Below are 16,846 nucleotides of genomic sequence, written 5' to 3' on the forward strand. Positions count from 1 at the left end.
CCTGCTCCTCGGATGCTGCCTGACCCTCTTCAGCCCATCAAGTCTATACTGTCAAAATACTCTGCTACCTACAATGGTCCCACATTCCTGCACTGGGCCTAGAACCTTTAATATTTGACACTTCAAGTGTTCACCCAAGTACTTTTAAAAAATTGTGAGGTTGCCTGCTCGAATTATCCTACCAGAACCCCACCACCCTCTGGTGAGAAGGTTTTTCCTGAAATCCCCTCTAAACTTGCCTTTCACTTGAAAAGGGTGCCTCCTTGTTTTTGATCCTTTGACAAAGATGTAGACTTGTATTTACACTTAATATGTTATATGTGCATTGTGAAGTCAAGACACACCCATCATCCATTTAAATGGATTTCATTTAAATGGATGAATATCTACTTGCTTCAAAATTTTGCTGTACCTATTCTGGTGGTTAACATTCATAAGGGCCTTGGAGCAGGTTCTATGACTTTTCTTGGTGAGGAAAAATAAGTGATTCAGAAAATAAACATAGATTTTTGAGAATATGTCCTTTAAGTGAATAGATGAGACCAGGAGAAATAGGAACAGGAGTAGGCTGTATTGCCCCTTGAGCCTGCTCCACCATTCGATCGGATCATGGCTGATGTGACATTCTTCACATCCTATAACTCTGATTCCCCTACTGATCGAGAATTTATCTATCTCAGCCTTAAATATTCACAAAGATTCTGCCCCACAGCTGTCAGGAGCAAGGACTTGCAAAGATACTCAACCTTCTGAGAGAAAAATATTTCTCCTTATCTCAGTCTTAAATTTGATGCCCCATTATTCTGAAATTATACTGTCACATTATAGACTCTGTCATGAGGGGAAACACCCTCTCAGCATTTCCTCTGTCAAGCCCCTTAGAATTTTAACGCTTCAATGAGATCACCTCTCATTCTTTTAATCTCCAGTATCTGTTTAGCCTTTGCTCATAAGACAAACTCTCTATAACAAGGATCACCCCTAGTGAATCTTCCCTGAACCATCTCCAATGAATTGTTGTCTATCCCTAAATAAAGGGACCAAAATTGCTCAGTGTACTCTGGATGTAGTCTCACCAGCCCTTTGTGCAGTTATAGTAGGACTTCCTTACTCTTATAAATCCCTTGAAATAAGAGTCAATGATCCATTAGCTTTTCTGATTACCCGCTGCACCTGTGTGCTAGCTTTCTTTGTTTCCTGCACAAGTACCCCCAAGTGTTGCAGCTTCCTGAAATTTTTCTCCCTTTAAGTAATTTTCTGTTCTTTTGTTTCCCTTTCAAATGAACAACTTCACAGTTTCCCGTATTGTACACCATTTGTGAACTTCTTGCTTAACCTATCAATTTTTTTTGTAAACTGCTTGAACCCCTCTCACAGCTTGCCTTTCCACCTACCTACTCTTGTGTCATCTATAAATTTGGCTGCAGTAGATTCACTTCTTCCAAGTCATTAGTATATGTTGTAACAGTTGCAGTCCCAGCACTAATCCCTGTCAAACCCTACTGGTTGCAGTTTGCCAAGCTGAAAAAAGACCCCTTATTCTATTTGCTGTTTCCTGCCCATTAGCTAATTCGCTATCCATGCCAATGTAGCACATGCTATACCATGGGTTATTTTGTGAGGTGCGTTGTCTAATGCCTTCTGGAAGTCCAAATACAATACATCTACTGGTTTTCCTCTGTCCACTCTGGTGGAGGCTTCCTTAAAAACCTGAATAAATTAGTCAGATACAATTTCTCCTTTATGAAGCCACACTGACTCTGCTTGATTAGGTTATGATTTTTCAAATATACTGCTATTATTCCTTAATAATTGATTCCAACATTTTTCCAAAAAATAGGTACCTGTTCAGAATCCAAGGATTTTTGGAAAATTACAATCAATGCATCCAATATCTCTGTAGCTATTCATTTATAATCCTAGTGTCGTCCCATTCCCCCCTCTGTCGAAGCAAAACACTCGAGACACAGTGTAGTTTTTCCTCCTTCATCTTTGGGCCGTGGAGGGAGGGAGAGAGAACGATCGCCCATGTGCACAGGGACATGAGTTCTCTGTCTTCTCTCTCGAACAGCAGTTTCTTAATGAATTATATTGTCATTTTATAGGGAGGAACATCCAGATAAGGGAACATACATAATGATTGAACGACCGTTACAATCAGCGAGTGTCAATAGTAAAGATTAAGCCATCTGCTGTTACACACTGAATAACTGGCTTCACATAATGAAGGCTTTTCATCTTGTTAAACTGACCTTACGTATTGAATGCTTCAAATATTGTTAAATGGCTCTGCATAATGAATACTTTTCCACCTTGTTAACCCATTACCCTTGCCTCCAGCACCCCATTGGTAACTGCAAGCTCTTATCCAATCTGAGTCATGCTTTAACAAAATTCAAATGTTAATTCTTTCTGTACCTGCTCATATCCTATACACATTCTCACAATGTCTGGCATCAGGACCAGGGGTCTTAACTGCCTTTAGTCCCATTTGTTTAATACTGCTTCTCTGATAGTGGAACTTACTTCCTCCCCATATTCTTTAGTATGAATAGGATGTTTAAAATATCTCCGACCGTAAAGAATGATGCAACATACCCTGTTTGACTCCTCAGCAATTTCCTTGTTCCCCAGCTGAAATCTCTTCACAAGTTATGCATGCTATGTTTTGAAATATGTTTATCAGAGTTCTACTTTTGGGGGAAAATAGATACCAGTTAAACTTTATGTAGAGATAACTTAAGGCTGTTCACTATTTTTCAATAAAAGTCTGGTGATTTGGAAACATTGCATGCTTATGCTTATGTGTTGAAAGGGTATGTTAATGCGTTACCCAAATTGTTTATATTTGTCTGAAGCCTTATGTTAGATTTGTGAGGTAGTGGTGCGAGAATGCCATTGGTCTACTTAATCCAAAACCCCAGGTTTATGTTCTGGGGTCATGATTCAAATCCCACCATGGCAGATGGTGAAATTTGAATTCAATAAAATCTGGAATTTTAAAAAAGTCTAGTGGTGACTATGGACCCCATTCTGATTGTTGTAAAAACCCATCTGGTTCTCTAATGTTCTTCAGGGAAGGAAATCTGCCATCCTTCCTTGGTCTGGCCTACACATGACTCCAACTCTTAACTGTTTTTTCGGTAACTAGGGATGTCCATTAAATGTTGACCTATCCAGCGAAGCCCATGTCCCATGAATGAACACATTTTAAAAAAGAAATATGCAGAAATAAATACAATTAACCCATCTTTGAAATGTAGCCTTCATTGATATGTTCAATCCAAACTCTGTCTACAGTTTAAGATAATCATAAATTAGTTTTAATGCACCTGAGTACTCATGAGTTATGGCATGGCAAAGTGATTGTAAACAACAACCTAGAAATGAAATACTTCCAAAAAGAATCATCCGGCATCACCCTTTCTACCATCCTGGTCTATTATTCCAATTTCTGACTTTAGACTTTCTTGGCCATCTTGTTTCACAATGTAGTGATCACAAGTAGTCCACTGATGATTGTTTGGCAATAGTTAAACAGCATGATCAGCTATATTGTGCCCTGATACATTAAACCTAAAGTATCTTTGGAATGACCAGGTTTACTAGTTCATTATTTCTTGCTAATGTTCAAATCCACAAGCCAGAAGTAAAACAAGTAGTTTAAATTTCCAGGGTACTGGAATTATTTTCTTTAAAAACTGTAATGAGAACTGAATAGGAGACTAGCACTTTAACATAAACGTTTCATTTTGAATATTAGTAGTTCACACTGAATAGTTGGTTTACATTTGTTGATTTTAATTTTATTGGGAATAAATCATTCACTTCTATTTTTAGCTAAATTTGCTGAAGTATTAATCACAAAATTTTCTTTGCCATGTCTTGCCTCTTCAGTACTGTGGTGTTTTGCAAGCTACTTTTTACATGCCTCATTTTGTTTCACTGTTCTGTTAAAATTTCATCCTATTCTTGTAAAAAATATTATTTCCAACAATTTTATAACATACTGTAATCTTTCAAGGAAAAAGCATGGGCATGCATTAAATTCTATTGGAATGGTGATATTGGTCATAATTTTTGGTTTGTTTTTATTTAGAACAGATGTTAATACTGCAATTGTGCATCATGTTTTGAGAAATATTATGACTAAATGACACTCAAAATTAACTTATTTTGCTGATACCCCAGTTAAGCGATGTTCACTGAGTATATGTCATGAAGTTTGGTGCTCATTAATTCTTTTTTTTTGTTGTTTTTTAGAATTGGGTAAATGGTTGGAGCCACTGAAGAATCTCAAGTTTGAAATTAATTGTATTCCTAGTCTTCTTGAATATATTAAACAGGTGAGTGAATTATTAGGCTTCTTGAAATGTTTTGTGTTCTGCAAAAGTAGGGTGAAATAACACATGTATGTCAAGTTCTGTTTTTAAGGTTTTTGGCATTCTCACAATCGTTCCATTTTGTTCCTGACGACTCATAAGTCAGTTAATTTTATTTAATTGAACAAAAGCTAACCGGATTAGATATAAGTTAAGACTCGATATTTGTGATTTATGGTCAGATATTTTTACTTTATTCACTGGATTGCTGGCAGATTCAGAGAAATTTTGGGTAAACTGGTTTAGTTCAGAATTTGCAAAATGCGAAAGTGCTAGAAATACTTGGCTGGCATGGTAGCATCTGTGGAGAGAGAGCCAGAAACAATGTTGCATATGAACAAAGAGCAGGAGGAGGTTATTCAGCCCCTAAAGCCTTTTGCAAGTCATGCACTACAATGCCCAGATTCTGCTGCATACTCGAGCTCTGACACCTATTTGAATTTAGATAATGTGGTTTGTTTTTCAGTCTTCCTGCTAAAATTGATATTATATTTTCCATCATTATACCTCATTTGTTATATCTTTGCACACTTGCATGACCTATCCATAACTGTTTCTAGCTTCCATAAATCATCTTCACAAACTATTTTCTAACATAATTTTACATTGTCAGCAGATTTGGCAATTATATCTTTTATCGCTTCATACAGGTATTTATATAAATTGCAACTATTGAGGTTGCTCTGGCACACCACTAACTGCATCTTGCCAACCTTAAACAAAACTCATTTATGCCTACTCTGTGCATCCCATTAGCCAGTCAATCTTCTGTTCCTGTTAATCTGTCACCCACTACACCATGACCTTTTATTTTGTACCAGACCCCTTGTGCCTTCTGAAAATCGAAGTACAGTGCATCCATCTTTTCTTCTTTGTCTACAATAGATTGGTTAAACAGGATTTTCCTTTCAAAAAAATCATATTGACTATCTGATTGACGTGAACTTATCTAAGTACCCTGGAATAACTTTCTTCACGATAGCTTCTAATATTTTCTCTGATATTAAGCTAACTGGCTAGTAGTTACCCATTTTCTACTTCCCTCCCTCTTTGAATAACAGAGTTATGTTTGTTATCTTCCAATTTTATGGGTCCTTCCCTGAACTGAAGCAGTTTTGAAAAATTAAAACTAATGCATCAACTATCTCACTAGCCACTTTTAAGACCCCAGGCTGAAGATCCAACAGGATGCAGAAACTTAAATAAGAAAAGGACAGGTGTTATATCTACTGTGATTACATGGGAAGTGGATGAGCCATTGGGAGTGATTGAGAGATGGATCAGGATGTCGCAGATGAATGCTGACATGGAGGAAGGAGGGATCAATGTGTTTCGTGATGGCATCATGCTGGAAGTGGTGGACACGACAATGGAAAACCTATGTGGCTCTCAAGGGAGAGGAGCAGTTGGATGGAAAAGTTTGGGAAATGGGTTGCAAATAGTTAAGGACTATGAAAACCACAGTGCGGTGGAGTCCTTGGTTGTGGAAAGGAATGGATATCAGATGCCCTATGTACAGAATGCAAGAAAGTGGAGTAGAGCTAGTAGATTATCCATGATCGTATTGAGTAGCATAGTAATCATAGGGATGTCAGCTCTAGGTTCCATTTATTATGTTCATTTCTCCTTGTTATTCATGTTGTTGGGTAGGATCAAGATGTTTGAAAAATAATTTTCAATTAGCTTTAAAGATTATTTTTGTAGCCAAAAAGGACAGAACTCTGTTGAAGCTGTTCCCAAGCCTGGTTTGAAATGGAGGAAGGTTAAGTACCCTTATTATAACTACTTCAGAACCAGCAAGAAATAGTCATACCAGTAAACCCCAGCAAGGAAAGGATGACACGTCCTAGAATGTACCTTTGAGAGGCTTGGCTGAAATGAAGTCCAATTCCTTACAGTCCTCAACACCAAAACCATCACCACACTTGACACTTTGGAACATTCTTGGGCAATTTCCTCAATAGATTGAAAGTAGATGTCAGTGGTACCCTTCATGAAAAGCAGATAGTTTCCAGGATGGTGTGAGCAGATCTTTACATTCTGAGATATCATAGCCAAGCAAAACCCAGAATATCAAGTTGCTTTTACTAACTTCACTGATTTCAAGAATGTTTTTAATTATGTCTGATGGCAGTCACTATGTTACATTACAAATGGTGTGACATGCTGGAGCAATATATTTACAATCTCAAAGACTTCAACTGTGACTCCAGCTACTGCATCATGAACATAGGCATAAACACTTGTTCAACATCATCATAGATGTATGACCAGGCTGGATGCTCTATTGAGACCTTCATGAGGAAGGACAGGGTAGGTGTAAACTTTGGCGTCACCATTGGTTGATCAGTCTGAATTTGGCAGATACCATTACTTTGTTGACAAACAAATCATGCTGTTCCAAGGCATGACCACCAGTATTGTGAGTAGCAGTGTTGGCCTATGTATCAACTCTCGGAAAATCAAGACAATGATGAAAAGTTGTCAACAGGGTTGTGCCCCAATGTCACAACTGGGCAACAGAACATCTAGGAAATTGACCACTTCCCTTACCTCAACAGCAATGTATTGGATGGGTTGGGGGGGGGGGCCGTTGGGGAGGTTGGACAGGTTTGGGTGGGGTGGAGGGGTGAGGTGGGGTTGGGCGGTCAAGGTGAAGGTAGGGTAGTGGTAGGAAATGTAGAGATTGATCTCCTTACAAGAATTGGCAAAGCAGCAATGATCTTCCAGCAGCTCCATATGCTGTGGGCATCTAATCAGGACAGACATGAGGTTGTGATTCCACATGTCCATTGTTGTACCAACTGCAAATTATGCCTGCAAGGCATGGCAGAGAGCAGCAAGGTTCAATCTAATCTGGACTTCTTTGACCAGCATTGTCTACGTAAGATCCTGGCCATCACTTGGAGAGGCAACTTCACCAAAAGGAAAAGCCACACAGGACTGGTCAGAGAAGCCTCCAAGACATCATGGAAGAGGAGGTGATTGATGTTAGCAGGATAGGTTTTTTGGCTTCCTGGATATGTGTAGCCTGTCAGAGTGGTAGTAGAATGGAAACCCAACAGGCAGAACAGTAAACCGGGTCAGCCAAACTAGAAGTATATTTAAAAAGGATGTTCAAGAGTGGGACATCACCCGTGATAAAGTGGACCAGGGCTGGTGAAAGAGTCTTGTTGTCCGTTGTCCCTCGTGGGATCAGAGGAACCAACTTGAAGTAAAAGGACTGATTATAAAGATTGACTTAGTTACATCATATAAATGATCAGGTCAATTGTGGATATGTGGAAGCATCTTCAAATGCAATTTAACAATGCTTGGATAAGTAAATACCTCTGTCAATCCAAAAGATTAATTATGCATAGAACGATCAATATTTAATCAGAAAATTGAACATAAAAAGTAAAGGAATTGCACCTGGACATACTGGTTTAGCTCCCATAAATTTAGTTGGTCAACAAAATGAATGTGGCAGTAGTAGCCACCAAAAAGTAAATATGCTATGCTTTATAATATATGTCTATATTATTTACTCAGACACAAAAACTGGTGGCATAGTAGACAGTGTAGAAGGTTTTCCATGATTACAGAGGGATCTTGATCAATTAGGTCAACTGGCTGAAAAATGGCAGATGGAGTTCAATCTGAATAAATGTGAGGTATTGCATTTTGGTACAACAAATTGGATAAGACTTACACAATTAAAGGTCAGGCCATGGTTGACGTTGTAGAGCACAGGGACCGAGGGATTTACGTACATAATTCTTTGAAGTTTGTGTCACATATAGACAGGGTATTTAAAAAGGCGTTTAGCATACTTGCTTTTGTTACTCAGTCCTTTGAGCATCGGAATTTAGAAGTCATGTTGAGATTGTATAGGACATTGGTGAGGTCTCTTCTGGAATCCAGATCTGGTCACCCAGTTACAGGAAGGTTATTATTAAGCTTTTTGAAGCAGAGAGCGGCGGGAGCTGGGCGGAAGTGAAGTCGGAGCGCAAAACCGGTCGGGAAGGTAAGTGATTGTTATTTGAGTGGGTGTGTTCTAGACCCCAGGTCCTACAAAGTAGGGCCTCCCTCCCACCCTCCTCCTCAAACCTAAATTAAAAGTCCACAGACTATCCTCAAAAAGAGGGTCCAAGGAAGTTCCTGTGGATTGAAGAGTGAGGCTTCAGCTCAGGAGTCTTTGACAAGGAGGTTGAGTGAAGTTGAAGAGGGTGAAGACATGACTGCCAAGCTGGTTCAGTGTGCTACGTGCTTGATGTGGGAGGTTAACGACTCTGGTGTGTCTGGCTCGTATAAGTATGGAAAGTGTGTGCACGTTTAGCTACGGACAGAGCATGTTGCAGCACTGAAGAAAGAACTCGAGGACCTTAGGTTCATCCGGGAGAATGAGATCTTTCTGGACAAGACCTTCAGCGAGGTTATTACACCGACCATACCAGAAGAGAGCAGACGATGAGGAAGGCAGAGAGGAGACAGGTGCAAGAGACCCCGGGGGAAGTACCTGTCAGGAACAAGTTGAATCTTATGGAAATAGTAGAGACAGATGACACTGCCAGCTTGCAAGGCGGCCAGGTCTGCATGGAGGCAGAGCAGAAGAGTCGGACATCGCACAGAGCAGTGGTAATCGGGGACTCCATAGTGAGAGGAACAGACCGGGGTTTTTGTGGCAGCAGGCGGGACTTAAGGATGGTGTGTTGCCTTCCAGGTGTGAGGGTTAAAGACATCACAGACAGAGTGCAGGAAATCCTCAAGGACGAAGGTGAAGAGCCAGAGGTGGTGGTACATGTCGGCACAAATGATGTCGGGAAGAAGAGGAGGAACATACTACAGCGGGACTTCGGAGAACTAGGAAGAAGGCTGAAAAGCAGGACGTCCAGGGTGGTTATCTCCGGTTTGCATCCAGTTCCTCGGGCCGGTGAGGCCAGAAACAGGGAGATAATGGACTTGAACGTGTGGCTGGGGAACTGGTATAGGAAACAAGGATTTAATTTCTTGGATCACTGGGGTATGTTTTGTGGTAAGCATAAATTATACAAGAGAGACGGTTTGCACGTAAATAGGTTAGGGACCAGCATTCTAGCAGGCAGGTTTGCTACTGCAACACAGCTAAATTTAAATTAAGTAGCGGGGGGGAGGAGACAAACTGGATGTTTAAGAAAGAAATTGAAGGGAAAGTTAGAACAAGGGAAGTCAAGAAAGTCAATGAGGCAGAAAACTCAAAAAGGGATCATGCTGTAAGGTTGAGTGAAGTAGGAGTTGATGGGAAGGGTGAGGGCAGTAACAAATTAAAAATACTACATGAATGCACGAAGCATTAGAAATAAGATGGATGAGCTTGAGGCTCTTTTGGAAATTGGCAGATACGATATTGTGCGGATAACTGAGACATGGATTCAAGTGGACAGGGCCTGGGAAATGAATATTCAAGGCTACACGTGCTATCGTAAGGACAGACTGATGGGCAGAGGGGGTGGGGTGGCCACGTTGGTCAGGGATGATATTCAGTCCCTTGCGCGGGGGAACCTAGAATCAGGGGATGTAGAATCAGTGTGGATAGAGCAAAGAAATTCTAAGGGTAAAAAGACCGTCTTGGAAGTTATCTACAGGCCCCAAACAGTAGTCTGGATGTTGGATATAAGTTAAATCAGGAACTGAAATTGGCCTGTCGCACAGATGTTACTTCAGTTGTTATGTGGGATTTCAACATGCAGGTAGACTGGGAGAATCAGGATGGTATTGGACCTCAAGAAAGAGACTTTGTGGAGTGCCTCTGAGATGGATTCTTAGAACAGCTGGTGATGGACCCTACCAGGGAGAAGGCAATTCTGGATCTGGTATTGTGCAACGAACCAGAATTGGTCAGGGACCTCGAAGTGAAGGAGCCATTGGGAAGTAGTGACCATAATACAATAAGCTTCAATCTGCAATTTGAGAGGGAGAGGGTACAATCGGAAGTGACAATATTTCTGTTGAATAAAGGGAACTATGGAGCTATGAGGGAGGAGCTGGCCAAAGTTCAATGGTGCAATATCTTAGCAGGGATGACAGTGGAGGAACAATGGTGGATATTTCTGTGTATATTGCAGAAGTTGCAGGATCAGTTCATTCCAAAAAGGAAGAAAGATCCTAGGAGGAGGCATGGGTGGCCGTGGCTGATGAGGGAAGTTAAGAAACATATAAAGTTAAAAGAGAAAAAGTATAACATAGCAAAGATAAGTGGGTAAACGGAGGACTGGGAAGCTTTTAAAGAACAACAGAGGAATACTAAGAAGGAAATATGCAGAGAAAAAATGAGGTACGAAGGTAAACTGCCCAAAAATCTAAAGGAGGATAGTAAAAGCTTTCTTAAGTATGTGAAAGGCACAAAAATGGTTAAGACTAAAATTGGGCCCTTGAAGACAGAAACAGGGGAATATATTACGGGGAACAAAGAAATGGCAGAAGAATTGAATTGGTACTTCAGATCTGTGTTCACTGGGGAAGACACAAGCAATCTCCCTGAGATAACAGTGGCTGAAGGACCTGAACTTAAGGGAATTTATATTTGCCAGGAATTGATGTTGGAGAGACTGTTAGGTCTGAAGGTTGATAAGTCCCCGGGGCCTGATGGTCTACATCCCAGGGTACTGAAGGAGGTGGCTCGAGAAATTGTGGATGCGTTGGTGATTATTTTCCAGAGTTCAATAGATTCGGGATCAGTTCCTGCGGATTGGAGGGTGGCTAATGTTGTACCACTTTTTAAGAAAGGTGGGAGAGAGAAAGCAGGAAATTATAGACCAGTTAGTCTGACCTCAGTGGTGGGAAAGATGCTGAAGTGTATGATAAAGGATGAAATTACGACACATCTGGACAGTAGTAACAGGATAAGTCAGAGTCAGCATGGATTTATGAAGGGGAAATCATGCTTGACTAATCTTCTGGAATTTTTTGAGGATGTATCTCTGAAGATGGACAAGGGACATCCAATAGATGTAGCGTACCTGGACTTCCAGAAAACTTTTGATAAAGTCCCACATAGGAGGTTAGTGAGCAAAATTAGGGCGCATGGTATTGGGGGTAAAGTACTAACTTGGATTGAAAGTTGGTTGGCTGATAGGAAACAAAGAGTAGTGATAAACGGCTCCATTTTGGAATGGCAGGCAGTGACCAGTGGGGTACCGCAGGGATCAGTGCTGGGACTGCAGCTTTTTACAATATATGTTAATGATATAGAAGATGGTATTAGTAATAATATTAGCAAATTTGCTGATGGTACTAAGCTGGGTGGCAGGGTGAAATGTGAGGAGGATGTTAGGAGATTACAGGGTGACCTGGACAGGTTAGGTGAGTGGTCAGATGCATGGCAGATGCAGTTTAATGTGGATAAATGTATGGTTATCCACTTTGGTGGCAAGAACAGGAAGGCAGATTATTATCTAAATGGAATCAATTTAGGTAAAGAGGCTGTACAAAGAGATCTGGGTGTTCTTGTACAGGGCCCTGGTGAGACCACACCTGGAGTACTGTGTGCAGTTCTGATCTCCAAATTTGAGGAAAGACATTCTGGCAATTGAGGGAGTGCAGCGTAGGTTCACGAGGTCAATTCCTGGAATGGCGGGACTACCTTACGCTGAAAGACTGGAGCACCTGGGCTTGTATACCCTTGAGTTTAGAAGACTGAGAGGGATCTGATTGAGACATATAAGATTATGAAAGGATTGGGCACTCTGCAGGCAGGAAACATGTTTCCGCTGATGGGTGAGTGCTGAACCAGAGGACACAGCTTAAAAATATGGGGTAGACCATTCAGGACAGAGATGAGGAGAAACTTGTTCACCCAGAGAGTGGTGTCTGTGTGGAATGCTCTGCCCCAGAAGGCAGTGGAGGCCCGGTCTCTGGATTCATTTAAGAAAGAGTTGGATAGAACTCTCAAGGATAGTGGAATCAAGAGTTATGGAGATAAGGCAGGAACAGGATACTGATTAAGGATGATCAGCGATGATCATATTGAATGGTGGTGCAGGCTCGAAGGGCAGAATGGCCTACTCCTGCACCTATTGTCTATTGAGAGAGTTGAGAAGAGATATACAAAGGTGTTGCCAGGTATGGAAGTTTGAATCATAAAGAAAGGCTGGATAGGCTGAGACTTTTTTCACTGGAGCGTAGGAGGTTGAGAGGTGACTTTATAGAAGTTAATAGAATCATGAGAGGTATAGATAGAGTTAATGGTAGTTATCTTTTCCCTGGGATGGGAGATTTCAAGACTAGGGAGGTGAGAGGAGAGAGATTTGAGAGCAAATGTTTTACATCGACGATGGTTTGCTTGTGGACTGAACTTCCAGAGGGAGTGTTGGAAGTGGGCATAATACAACATTTAAAGATTTTTGGATGCGTACATGAATGGGAAAGATCTAGAGGGATATGAGCCCGGAGTAGGTACATGGGACTAATTTAGTTTGAGACTATCTTCAGCACAGACTGGTTGGACCAAAGAGTCTGTTTCTGTGCTGTTTGACTCTATGACTATGTGAAGAATGATATCAATGAGTGTTATTTGTGGAATTAATGAAATTCAGTGCAAATTTGCATATTAGGAGCATGGTCTGGTTGTCATGCTTTGCTCTAAGGCAGCAATTTATTTGTTTCTTTGTACATGCCTCATAAAATAACTAATGCAATTAATAAAGTTATATACTATTGATCCTATTGCTCGTGTTATGATTCTGCTATGGGCCAGGGTGGCAGTAGTTTCGTGGTAATGTCACTGGGCTAGTATCCAGAGCCCCAGGCTAATGTTCTCATGATGTAGGTTTGAACACCACCATGGCAACAGTAAAATTTTAATTCAATAAAAATATTTGGAATTGAAAGCTAGCTTGCTGGCTATCATTGGTGATTTTCATAAAAATCCATCTGATTAACTAATGTCCTCTAGGGAAAGACTAACTTACATTGGCTCAGATGTGACTCCAACATCGTAGTAATACCTTAATTGCCCTGCAATGCCAACCTTCCATGAGGAAATAAAAAAAATTAAAGAGAAATCCAATGCCCACTAATTAAATGATAAAACCAGGTTACAAGATTTCATGTTGTTAAACAAAAAGCAAACTTTTTATGTAAGTATGAAGTGAAATTAAACAAAACAATCATCACTGTATAATAGGTGTATGAGCAGGAAGGCAGAAAACTAAAGGTAAGTGAAAGCTTGTTATACTTTCTTTTAGAGCAAAAGCGAGTTCAAGTAAAATTATGGAATAACGTGGAGGAAATGATGAGCTGAAGGTAGTGTTTCAATTTTTATTCCGATATTAAAATAAAGTAGTTTATATGATTTAAGTTGAGGTAAACATTACAGCAGTGACTCCTTTCACTTAAGCAGCTTTGATGCTCCAATATCACTTTTCCTTATGTAGTGGTAAATGAACAAAGAACAACCCCAAAATTAGTAAGTCCAGGGAGATAACATCCTATCTTGAAATGCTACCACTCTGATCGCTGAAAAGATTATTGAAATTTATTTTTCATGAAACACAAAAAGCTAGTGTCCAGTGGAAGGCAAGGTAATGGCTTCGTGATATCATTGCTGGGCTATTAATCCCGTGATTCAGATAGTGTTCTGGGGACCTGGGTTTGAATCCTGCCATGACCGATGATTTGAATTGAATTAAATAAAAGTCTGAAGTTAAGAGTCCAACGATGACCATGAAACTATTACGGTTGCTAGTAAAACCCTTAATGGTATTGCAATTTAGGGAAATTTTAACGAAGGAAATCTGCCATACAAAGGTACAAGTTAGACCGCTTCTCAAATATTTGGGCCCTCTTTCTAGGGAAAGCTACTGTGTTGAACAGTCCAGAAAAGGTGCAGTAGGCTGATACCAGGTATAGAGGGACTGTCTTATGAGAAGAGTTTGAATACATTGAACGTGTACACATTGGAATATAGAAGAATGAGAGGAGAACTTATTGAAATGTGCATGATTCTTAGAAAACTTACAGAAAGTAGAACATTTACAGTGAAGTACAGACCCTTTAGCCTTCGATGTTGCGTCAACCTGTGAAACCAATTGGAAACCCATCTAACCTGCACTGTTCCATTCTCGTCCATATGTCTATCCAATGATCATTTAAATGCCTTTAATGCTGGTGAGTCTACTACTGTTGCAGGCAGGCCATTCCACGTCCCTACTACTCTCTGAGTAAAGAAATTACCCCTTAATTTCAAGCTTTTTCCCTCGTGCTAGGCATCGCCATCCAAGGAAAAAGGCTCTCACTGTCCAACCTATCTAACCCTCTGATTATGTTATGTGCCTCACTTAGGTCACCTCTCAACCATCTTCTCTCTAATGAAAACAGCCTCAAGTCCCTCAGCCTTTCCTCATAAGACCTTCCCTTCATAACAGGCAACATCCTAGTAAATCTCCTCTGAACCCTTCCACATCCTTCCTATAATGCGGTGACCAGAACTGTATGCAGTACTGCAAGTGAGGCCGCACCACTTACAACTTACAGACTTACAACTGCAGCATGACCTTATGGTTCCGAAACTCAATCCCTCTACTAATAAAAGCTGCCTTCTTAACAACCCTATCAACCTGAGAGGCAACTTTGAGGCATCTATGTACATGGAGACAGAGATCTCTCTGCTCATCTATACTACCAAGAATCCTACCATCAGCCCAGTACTCCACATTCCTGTTACTCCTGTAAATCGCCTCTCACCTTTCTTCATTAAACTCCATTTAAACTGGCTCTCAATCCAGCTCTGCAGCTTATCTATGTCCCTCTGTAACCTACAACAACCTTCAGCACTATCCACAACTGTACTGACCTTAGTGTTGTCGGCAAATTTACTAACCCATCTCTCTGCACCCTCATCCAGGTAGTTTATAAAAATGACAAACAGCAGTGGACCCAAAACAGATTCTTGCCGAACCTCACTAGTAACTGAACGCTAGGATAAACATTTCCCATCAACCACCACCCTCTGTCTTCTTTCAGCAAGCCAATTTCTGATCCAAACCGCTAAATCACCCTCAATCCCATGCCTGCGTATTTTGTGCTACAGCTTATTATGGGAATCCTTATCAAACGCCTTACTGAAATCCATGTATACCACATCAGTGGCTTTACCCTCAACCACCTATTTGGTCACCTTCTCAATGACGGTATATCTAGAAAGGTATTTTTCCCCTTGTGGGAGAGGCTTGGACCAGAGGATATAATCTAATAAGAGGTCACACATTTAAGACAGATGAGATTGAATTTCTTCTCAGGCTAGTGAATCTGTGATATTCTTGACCATGGAGCACTGTTGAGGCTGGAATGTTATATTCAAGGCCTGGATAGACAGTCTTTTAATCTGTAACAGCATCAAGGATTATGGGGAAAAGGCTGGAATGTGGCAGTGAAGATTACCAGATCAGCCATGATCTCACTGAATGGCGGAGTGGACTCGATGGGCTTAATTGCTTGCTTGTGCTCTTACATCTTACAGTCTAACTATTTCCAGTGCATAAAGAAAGCAAATACTGACCTTCTTTGTTTTTATTCAATCTTATTCAAGTTCAACACTATTTATAAATGTAGTAGTGGTTTTGAATTTGATAACTTTTTCAATTCCAGATTTTCTAGAATAAGTGTTTCATTAAAAATTCATAAGTTCAGTTGTGGAAGATGATTAATTTTGACAATACAGAAATATTATATGTATCAGTAATTTTTGAAATTCTTTGCATTGAACTAAAATTTGAAACTGATTATTTTAGTAACTTGCCGGTTTAGACTATCCGTATTTGGCATTGATCATTTCAAGGAGAGTGTTGTTTTACTTTTTTTTTAGAATCTGGATAATTTGACCATTCAAATGACTCAGGAAGGTGCTGGACTAACCACTGCACTGCGTGTCCTTTGTCACATTGCTTGCCCACCTCATCCTCTTGAAGGTATGGCAAATGGGATTACATTAATAGAATAGTAATATCAATTTTAGTAATTGCTGCTTTAGTTATTTCAAAAGTCAATGTTAGAGCTTAATGGGTGAAGACTTTTTGATTGATGTCCTCTTTAAGATTAAAAAAAAGCATTTATTGGTAAGTCTTGGAGGTGGTGATCTTATCTTTAGAACCAAGAAGCTGCATCATAACATGCTGTTGCAGGGCATCTAGTGGTATCTGCTGTGAGTAAAACTTGCCCAGTTAATTTTTTTTTACACTTTTTTTAAAAAGAAATGTTGCTCAGTGAAAGAGCTGATAAGGTTGAAGTGAGGGAAGTGGTATGAAAAGGATGAGCAACTATATATTTTCTTTACCAATCAGATTGAAGAATTGTGAAGTTTGCAGCACAAGAACTCTCAAGGGAGTAAAAATTCACGTGAGTGAATTCAATGTCAAATCAGGTACAGAAAGAGAAGCAGAAAATGGGGCAAAGATTGAATTTAGGGGAAGAGATAGAGACATCCAGTAAAATATGTTTTAAAAATG

At 40.2% G+C, this 16,846-nt stretch overlaps 1 protein-coding gene across 3 annotated transcripts in view; it reads left to right on the forward strand.

Annotated features, from left to right (window-relative positions):
- virma (vir like m6A methyltransferase associated) overlaps nt 1–16,846 on the forward strand; it is a 108,779-nt gene that overhangs the window by 41,925 nt on the left and 50,008 nt on the right. For all 3 annotated transcript variants that reach the window (XM_072570216.1, XM_072570218.1, XM_072570217.1), the window contains exons 11-12: nt 4,264–4,346; nt 16,207–16,309. In XM_072570216.1, the coding sequence (XP_072426317.1) occupies nt 4,264–4,346; nt 16,207–16,309 (186 nt within the window). The remainder of the gene's footprint in view (nt 1–4,263; nt 4,347–16,206; nt 16,310–16,846) is intronic.

This window comes from Chiloscyllium punctatum, chromosome 5, assembly GCF_047496795.1.
Source record: "Chiloscyllium punctatum isolate Juve2018m chromosome 5, sChiPun1.3, whole genome shotgun sequence".
NCBI classification, from domain to species: domain Eukaryota; kingdom Metazoa; phylum Chordata; class Chondrichthyes; order Orectolobiformes; family Hemiscylliidae; genus Chiloscyllium; species Chiloscyllium punctatum.